The sequence below is a fragment of the Narcine bancroftii genome, chromosome 2, assembly GCF_036971445.1.
Source record: "Narcine bancroftii isolate sNarBan1 chromosome 2, sNarBan1.hap1, whole genome shotgun sequence".
NCBI classification, from domain to species: Eukaryota; Metazoa; Chordata; class Chondrichthyes; order Torpediniformes; family Narcinidae; genus Narcine; species Narcine bancroftii.
Genome location: NC_091470.1, coordinates 190,403,404 through 190,413,304, shown reverse-complemented (window position 1 = coordinate 190,413,304; position 9,901 = coordinate 190,403,404). Strand labels below are relative to the sequence as shown.

General features: G+C 45.8%; 1 protein-coding gene across 2 annotated transcripts in view; it reads right to left on the bottom strand.

Moving 5' to 3' along the window:
- Positions 1 to 216: 216 nt before the first annotated feature.
- Positions 217 to 9,901, bottom strand: part of LOC138754832 (class I histocompatibility antigen, Gogo-A*0501 alpha chain-like) — a 64,421-nt gene continuing 54,736 nt past the window's right edge. Inside the window, exons 5-6 of one of the 2 annotated variants that reach the window (XM_069919724.1) lie at positions 7,038 to 7,109; positions 217 to 1,940 (exon numbers count right to left, since the gene is read on the bottom strand). In XM_069919724.1, coding sequence (XP_069775825.1) covers positions 7,057 to 7,109 — 53 coding nt within the window. In that variant the 3' untranslated portion in view covers positions 217 to 1,940; positions 7,038 to 7,056. The remainder of the gene's footprint in view (positions 1,941 to 7,037; positions 7,110 to 9,901) is intronic. The other variant, XM_069919725.1, reaches the window with a different exon arrangement.

The following is a 9,901-nucleotide window of genomic DNA, read 5'->3' as shown; positions in this document are numbered from 1 at the left end:
TTTTGATAAACCATTTTCTGTAGCAGTGGATGCCAGTGAGAGAGCAGCAGGTGCAGTTTTATTGCAAAAACATAATGAAATTGACCATCCAGTTGTCTACTTTTCAAAAAAATTCTATGTTCATCAAAGGAACTGTGAGAAACAGAAGTACCTTCACAGAAATTGCTCGAGACAAAAATTGAGAACAAAAAACATTTATTATACAACAATGCAAAGTTGGGTGCTTCCCCTTACCCTGGGAATACACACATACACTGGGGCTCACCCAACTTTTATACAGTTGATTTCAGTATAGAAGTACCCTCCCCCTTACATTCTTCTGCCTCCTGGATGAGTTTGGCATTAGGCAATCCTGTCTGCCCATGCTGTGAACTTGGAGGACTAGGGGGTATCCGGTGTCCCATCATGTCATTGTCCTTATTGACAAACCTGCCTTTGTTCTCATTCACACCTTCCCGACTCTCAGTGCTACAACCTTCTTATATGCAGAACTTGCTAATTCTGTCTAAGGCTAGAAGACCCTTATCTTATTCAGACAAACTTTACTTCCTACATTCTATTATCTATTATCTATCCTTATCTTATTCATACTGGCTTTATTCATTACACATATATCTATATTAGTTTCCTCATCTTCATATTTTTATATCAGTTTTACTCATCTCTCACAGTCCTCACTTTTCTTTTAGCTACACTTCGTGACTTCTCAACTGGAATATATTACTTGTAAACTTGGTCTTTTTCCCAGCTGGTCAGTAAACGAACTGCAGTCTCAGCATCATCAGACAGAATTTGGGAAACATACATCCTTTGGTTCTGATGAGGGGTCCGTTGAATTAAATACTGCACACAAGTCTTTAGGCAGGGGAGCACCATAATGGCCAGAATAGCGAGTCCAGCTGCTATAAGGGCTGTGGGTATCAGACTCCAGCAACCAATAAAAAGTCTAGTCCATCCCACACTGGATCGAGGTTGCCAAGTTTGAACCTGGGCATGGGAAGATTTTCGAACTCCTGAAGAAGTGTCTTTAACCGCCTGACCGTTGTGAGCATTGTCATTAATCAGTCTTTCACAAATGCTGCCTTCAGCAGCCAACGAGTAATTGAGAGCCAGGCGGTTTTGTTGAACTGTGGCTCGTATCTTCAGCCCATAAATTCAGGGCCATCGCTGTCTGTTCAGTGATGATCTCCAAGGCTGCCTGGAGTCTGATTAAATGATTTAAATGCCAAGCAGCTGTGGTGTTCTGGAGCAGCTTACGTTGTTGACAGCTGGAACTTCCCTTACCGAGGTGGTGCTTAACATTCCAAATGTCTGTGTGACCCAAAGGATGCTCTACAGGAGACAAAGTTGGGGAGGGTTGTTTCTTATCACTGAACCTGTGAGTTGCAGCCTGTCTGTGAACATTAGCATATGTATTCACTCTATCTCTGCTACATGTACAATCCTGACTAACATTCTGTCTGTCTTTGTCCCACCATCTTCTTTGTGCTATCCCTTTAAAATTCCTCTTTTTAATACCTGTAGAGGCCAAAATACAAATCAAATCTACTCCTCTAGAGCCGTTCTGTTCCCCTGGTCCACGTTGGGATCCTATATTAACCCATACCTCACTATGACTATACTCTATATCTATGCCCTGTCTACATTCTAAAGGTAAATAATTGTCACCTCTGCTGCCCTTGTTCCAGGAGGACTTAATACATTGTGAGCAGTTTGGTGATTTTCCAAAAATTGGGAACCAACAAGTAAATAAAACAGCAAATGGTAAAAACAACATTACAGCACTTTATCCCGGCGTAGTGTAACTTTCAGATCAGAAGGATGAAGGACTGCATGCCAGGTGGAGGGTAGATTATCAATGTCGTTAGTCTGTGGTTCAGCAGCTCGTTTAATTCGTTGGATGTGGCTCCATCCCTTTTATTTCGTTCGCACGGCAGTGTCTATAATCAAAAGTACATAATAGGGGCCATCCCAGACAGGTTTTAGTTGGTGATCTTGCCATGCTTTTACATATACCCAATCACCAGGTTTAATAGAATGAATAGGATACTCCAGGGGTGGAGTTTGAGCTGATAAACCTTTCTGTCGTAAGTCATGGAGAGAAGTAGAAAGTCCCTGTAAATATTTAGATATGTATTGGTCATTAGCTTCAGGGATATGGGGTGTCAGCGTGGAATCCCATGTAAGGAAGACCAAACATAATTTCATATGGTGAGACAGCAAGGTCCTTACGAGGAGCTGTGCGAGTCCTAATTAAAGCTAAGGGTAAGCATTTAATCCAGGAGAGGCCAGTTTCCTCATGAAGTCGAGTGAGCTGATTTTTCAAGGTCTGATTCATTCATTCAACACGGCCTGAGCTCTGGGGGTGCCATGGGGTATGGAGCTGCCAATCTATTCCCAGTATTTTGCTCAGACCCTGGAGTACCTGAGAGGTAAAATGTGTACCTCTATCTGAGTCAATGGTTTGAATCATACCATATTGTGGAATCACAGACTCCAGTAGTATCCTGATAATGGTGCTGGCACGATCATTAGGGGTCGGGAAAGCCTCAACCCATCGTGTGAAATGATCTACCATCACCAGGAGGTATTTGTAAACCCCTATCTTAGGTAATTCTGTAAAGTCAATTTGTATCCGTTGAAACGGGCGTGCAGCTATATCGCGACCGCCAAGCTTTACCTGTGCATAACTTTCTTATTTACTCTCTGACAGATTGGACAACCCCGAGTACTTTGTTTGGCTATAGTATATATGCCTGAGCAATGAAAAGACCGTACAAAAGTATCCACAAGTGCCTGTGTTCCCCAGTGTGTCTGCTGGTGTAGCTGATCAATAATTTGCCAAGCCAAGGCTTTGTTCAACACTTGACGTCCTTCTGCCGTCCACCACAACCCATCAACAGTTTGATGCATTCCCTGGTTCTTCATGTAAACCTCCTCTTCCCGTGAAAAGATGGGAGTCTTTTTAACCTCAAGTGGGGTGGGCAGTAACAGCTGCATATCTATTTTTTCCGTGAGCACAGCCTGTTTGGGAGCTGCATCTGCCTGTCTGTTCCCCTGTGCTTCAGGACTGTCACCACTTTGATGGCTTCGTACATGAACTACAGCTATTTCCTCAGGTAATGTAAGAGCATCTAGGGATTGGACAATTAAGTTTTCATGGATCAACTTTTGTCCTTTTCCATTTATCATTTCCCGCTCTTTCCAGATCTTCCCAAAGGTGTGCACTACACCAAAAGCGTATTTTGAGTCCGTGTAGATAGTGCCCACCTTGTTCTCTAGACCCTGGAGAGCTCTACAGAGGGCATACAATTCACAAGATTGTGCTGACCAATGTCCGGGGAGGCGACCGGCTTCAATCACCACTCCTTCTTTCCCATCCACTACACTATACCCGCTATAGTGAGTGCCATCAATGCAACGGGAAGATCCATCAATAAACCACCTTTCACCCTCCTGTAAAGGCTCATCGCTTAAATCCTCTCTGATTTTGGTCTGTAAATCTATTACCTCTAAACATACATGCTCTAACTCATTTATGGTATTGTCAGAATTTGGAGAAACCAAGAAAGCTGCTGGATTGTGTTCTTTATTCGTAATCAGAGTCAAATCATCCCTATCCATTAGGATCGCTTCATATTTTAAAATTCTAGAGTCTGTGAGCCACCATCCAGCACGCTGTAAGAGAATATTACGGACTGTGTGAGGGGTGTGAACTATCATCGGGGCACCAAACGTAATCTTTCGTCCTTCCTCAACTAAAATAGCAGTGGCTGCGATGGCTTGCACACACTCTGGCCAACCACGACAAACAGGGTCTAAAACTTTTGATAGAAAAGTAACTGGCTGTCTACAGCCTGCTCTCTCTTGTGTTAGTACTCCGGTGGCTACACCTCCTTTCGCATTGGTATATAGGCCAAATGGCTTATTTAGTTTGGGTAAAGCCAACACTGGGGCACTAATAAGGCGCTGTTTCACCAAGTTAAAATCTTTAATCTTTTCCTCTGTCCAGACAACAGCTTCGCCTCCTAGGATCGTGCGTTTATCATAGAGGAATTTGACCAGGCTAGAATAATTTTCAATCCAGATTCTACAGTATCCCACCAAACCAAGGAATTTCCTAAGTTCTTGGGCATTCTTGGGAGGGGGGATCTGTAGAATACCACGTATCCTCTCTGGACTTATTTTCCTTGTTCCCTGACTTACCAGATGACCTAAGTATTTAACTTCTGATTGAACAAATTGTAATTTGGATTCGCTCACCCTGAGACCCTTATTCTCCAGAAAATTCAAAAGTTCTACAGTATACTGTTTAACTAATTCATACGTTTTTCCCGTAATTAACAAATCATCAACATATTGTATCAACTGACAATTCTCTCTCCGAGGAGCCTCATCCAATATTTGTTCGAAGACCTAGCCGAATAAATTTGGTGATTCTGTAAAGCCCTGGGGAAGGACCGTCCACCGGTATTGATTCTTACATCCAGTAAAAGGATTTTCCCATTCAAAGGCAAACATGTCTCTGCTCTCTGTTGCTAACAGACAGGTCCAGAAAGCATCTTTGAGGTCAATCACACTAAACCATTTACTATGGGGATCGATTTTACCCATTATTGTATAGGGATTAGATACAACCGGGTGACGGGTGAGAATAATTTTGTTCAGCTCCCTCAAGTCCTGCACTAATCGATAGGTACCGTCTAGTTTTTGGACAGGTAAAATTGGGGTATTAAAAGGTGACATACAAGGTTCAAGTATACCATCTTTCACCAACTGGTCAATTACTGGCTGCAGCCCCTTTCGGCCAGCCATCAGAATTGGATACTGCTTTCGTCTAATTACTTGCTCAGGATCTTTTAAAGTAACTTGCAGGGGAGGAATATATAACACTCCTCTATTGCCTCTTTCTGCCCATACTCCAGGATTTATTAGTTCTCGATCTTCCTCGCTTAATACATACAATTAAACCCCGATACCCGATTCCTGTGGTCTGGTGCCGATAACCAATTGGTCCTGTAAATCTCGTCCTAACAAACAAACTCCAGCTTGGGGAACTAGTAAAATATCCTCTGTTATTATCTTTTCTCCCATTTGTATTCTTACATCTCTTAATACAGGGACCGTAAAATCTCTCCCTCCTACTCCCGAAATCATCACGATCCCCTCTATCTTAACACCCTCGGGTGGTTGTAAAATACTAGTCCGGGCTGCCCCAGAATCTACTAAAAATACCATCTTGTCACTGTGGGGTCCTATGCTTAAATTTACCAATGGTTCTCCGTGCAGCCTCACAGTGTGTATTGACTGAGAACCGTGACCCCCCCTATTCATAATCTGCTTCCATCAGGGCGTAAGATCGCGTCTCCCTGGCTCACCATTGGGCATTCTCTCTTAAAGTGTCCCTCCTTTTTACAATGGTAGCAAACTAATGCTCCTGTTTCCCAATTTCTACCTGGGTCTCCACGGGGTCCTGGGAATGGTTGTCATCTCCAGAATTCTCCTCTACTCCTCCCTCTACTCTGATCTCTACTTCCCCACCCCTGGCTTTCCTCCCAACAACCAGGAGCTGGCACACAGTCTCTACCCTTTCCTTGCTGTTCCTCCGCGACTTCCTTGACTGCCTGCATCCTTTCTGTTTATCCTCAGACCTCTGGACGAATGCTCTTTGTGCGATCTGTAGAAGCTGGGTTATTCCCTGCTCATGCCAATTCTCAGTCTTCTGCAATTTCCTTCTAATGTCTGGGGCTGAGTTCATAATGAAGCTCGTTAATACCAACTGTTCACCCGTTGGGGATTCTACATCCAGACCCCCATATTGCTGTATGGCCATGCGCAATCTATTCAGAAATGCAGAGGGGGTCTCCTCGGGACCTTAGGGAACCTCAAATGCTTTCTTAAAATTCTGTCCCTTTGGAACAGATTCCTTGATTCCTTTTATCAGATTAACCCTATATTCTTCCATTAATGTGCGACCATCATTAGTATTCTTATCCCAAATTGGTTTTGCCAGGGGGAATTTAAGTTCCCCAGGTATCGCCTCTGGTCCCTCTTGGTGGTCCCTATCCCAGACTCTAATCCCTGCTTGGCGAATCATCCCACGTTCATCCAAAGTGAACAGAGCCCTAAATATCGATGTTAACTCATCCCATGTATATATATTTGGTCCCAAAAATTGATCTAATTGTTCGGCACATCCCTGAGGATCCTCTATCAGGGAGGTCATTTCTCTCTTAAAGTTATGCACCTCCGTACTAGTCAGGGGTACCTTTACGAAACCGAGACCCCCTCCCATGGGAACTTCCCGCAGAGGTCTCATCCAGTTAATCTCTGGCATATTATGTCTAGGTTCCTGCTCTCCGGGAAATGAAACAAAGGGTTCTGCTCTTTCCTCCTGGAGGGTCTCACACTGTTCTGAAGTAAAGTCTCCTCCCTCTCTTGTCAATTGAGGTGGTAATCTAGTACTTTGTGAACAAGTCACTCATACCACCCCTACTTTCTTCTCCTTTCTTTAGCTGTGGGGGAGGAGGGGAAGGTGCAGAAGGGTAGAGCATAGAAGAGAGGGGAAATATAGGAGCCGGCATAGGAGGAGCATAAGGTGGAGGAAGGGAATGTAACACATCCCATCCTTGTGTTTCAGGGACTAAAGGTTCCTCATCCTTCTTGTCCTTACATTCCTTTTCATTCAAAACCAGTTGATCAACCGATCCACTGAGCCAGCAGGCTGCATATTCCCTGCTCTCAATATTATCTCTTTGGTTTTGATAGAGCCAGATATTCAATGCCTGACACATCCAGTCATCCTCGGATCTGAGCTTTGGCCAATATACCGAACTCCCTTTTATCGGACTTTTAACCCATTCCAGACAGCAATACCTGACCACGGTCAGTTTGTCTTTCCCACGGGTTCTCCCCGCACCCCAATCAGATAGCATTAATCCTAACGGACTTTGCTTAGCTATCTGATCGTCCCATCCTTCCTTAGGACTCTCTTCCATGCTACTCACACCTCCCATACTAAGTAAAATTCCTCTTACCGGGATCCAGTAACTAATCCTAGCGCGCTTCCTTAACGTCCTCCCGTTGTTTGATCTCAATGCTGTTGGAATCTAGGGGTTAAAACAGTATGAAATAAATGATTAATTAATAAGTGTATATTTACTGCATGGTTCTGTCTGCTCCAATATACAGAGAGAGGAAATGCATAAAACGATTTAGGAGGAATGCTCAAACTAAAGGAGGTGGTGAGTAGCACAGGAGACACAGGCTAGATCAGAACAAAGAATGGCCTGCAAGAAACAAAGGGAATGGAAAACCAGTCTAGGAGGAAGATTAAGGCAGGAGGAGGTGTTAAAGAGAACAGCAGAAATTGGCCAGACAAGAACAGAATGGTGATTAGAAATATCTGGGGATGAATTAATTTCTGATCAACACAACAGGATAGTCTGGCCTGGAGGATTAAGATGGGAGTGCTACACCCCAGATATCTGCAAAACAGGAGATGACTTGTGATAACCCTCATGCAAAAAGATCTAGCAAAGGAAGACAACTTTTGTTCTGTATGATAATGAAATCTAGCAAAGGAAGCCAACTTTTGTTCTGTATGATAAGGTTGATCTATATAAACTGAGCCAACTGGACAATAGGGGTCAGTCTTGGGGAGTAGCTCACTGTGCAGGTGACCTATGAACTAATGATTGACCCAGAGCTCTGTTAAGTTTTATTCTTGTGCTGTGTAATAAATTGACTGTTGAACCGAATACCTTCTCCTATCACTTCATTCAAAGAACACGCTGGACTCAGACTACACATAGACTAATTTAAGAGTAAGGTAAAGCCAGAGTTCGTCAATTTGGTGACCCCGACGTGATGAAGATGGAGAAGTGACGGAAGAAAAAGATACGAAACACCGGTCGATTGTGGTGTGGTGATAACAACAAGTGACCAGCCTACAAAGGGAGGTAAGCAGACGCCTGTTTTAACGAAGTTCTGCTATTGGCAACGATAAATTGTGTGTTGCCACTACTCTGCAAAAGCCCTCGTTAAAGCCAAAGAATAAAAAAGAGGGTTGGAATCCCCCTAGTAGAACGGGGTGGGAGTCCCCCTAGTAGAACGGGGTGGGAGTCCCCCTAGTAGAACGGGGTGGGAGTCCCCCTAGTAGAACGGGGTGGGAGTCCCCCTAGTAGAACGGGGTGGGAGTCCCCCTAGTAGAACGGGGTGGGAGTCCCCCTAGTAGAACGGGGTGGGAGTCCCCCTAGTAGAACGGGGTGGGAGTCCCCCTAGTAGAACGGGGTGGGAGTCCCCCTAGTAGAACGGGGTGGGAGTCCCCCTAGTAGAACGGGGTGGGAGTCCCCCTAGTAGAACGGGGTGGGAGTCCCCCTAGTAGAACGGGGTGGGAGTCCCCCTAGTAGAACGGGGTGGGAGTCCCCCTAGTAGAACGGGGTGGGAGTCCCCCTAGTAGAACGGGGTGGGAGTCCCCCTAGTAGAACGGGGTGGGAGTCCCCCTAGTAGAACGGGGTGGGAGTCCCCCTAGTAGAACGGGGTGGGAGTCCCCCTAGTAGAACGGGGTGGGAGTCCCCCTAGTAGAACGGGGTGGGAGTCCCCCTAGTAGAACGGGGTGGGAGTCCCCCTAGTAGAACGGGGTGGGAGTCCCCCTAGTAGAACGGGGTGGGAGTCCCCCTAGTAGAACGGGGTGGGAGTCCCCCTAGTAGAACGGGGTGGGAGTCCCCCTAGTAGAACGGGGTGGGAGTCCCCCTAGTAGAACGGGGTGGGAGTCCCCCTAGTAGAACGGGGTGGGAGTCCCCCTAGTAGAACGGGGTGGGAGTCCCCCTAGTAGAACGGGGTGGGAGTCCCCCTAGTAGAACGGGGTGGGAGTCCCCCTAGTAGAACGGGGTGGGAGTCCCCCTAGTAGAACGGGGTGGGAGTCCCCCTAGTAGAACGGGGTGGGAGTCCCCCTAGTAGAACGGGGTGGGAGTCCCCCTAGTAGAACGGGGTGGGAGTCCCCCTAGTAGAACGGGGTGGGAGTCCCCCTAGTAGAACGGGGTGGGAGTCCCCCTAGTAGAACGGGGTGGGAGTCCCCCTAGTAGAACGGGGTGGGAGTCCCCCTAGTAGAACGGGGTGGGAGTCCCCTGTAGTAAAAAGGGGGTGGGAGTCCCCTGTAGTAGAAAGGGGGTTGGAGTCCTCCTAGTAGAACGGGGATGGAGTCCCCTCGTAGCGATCTCGAGAGATAGGTTTAGACACTTGGCCAATTAGAATAAGGTGTATGGTGATGGTTATTTGCTTCTATAGTGTGTAATAAGTATTTGATTAAGGATCGTATACCATAGTAGTGTATAATCAGTATCTGTATAAGGTGTATTGTTTTATAGTTATTTGCTTCTATAGTGTATAAGTATCTGTTTAGGAATCGTCTAGTGTATCATAATAGTTTATAATAAGTATTTGTTTAAGGATTGTGTACAGTGTGCCGCTGGTGTTCATAATAATGTGGGAAGGGACGAAGTAAATTGCAGGGTGTCAAAATCCTACCAGGGGAGAGACCCAGTGAAGTACGGTCTAAAGGGTTAAAGATCGGAACGGAGATGGAAGGAGTAAATAGGGATGTAGGGCAAGAGCTCGGGGGAGACAGAGGGGTTCCCCCATCTGTAAACCGACAGTGGGAAAAAACAAGGAATCAATTACTGGGAGGATTACCGAAGGGAGAGGAGGTGCAGGCTATGGCACGGTGCGAATAGATATGGAGAGAGCTGCAGAGTCAGGGGAAGGTACCACGAGGATTTGAAAAAATCCGGCTGGTACTGTACTTAGGAGAAGCAGAGAGGGAAGCAGCCAAGGAGGTACAGGAACATGAGGCAAAAGGACAAGGATCTATATGGAATAGAAGAAGGTTTAAACAAGAGAG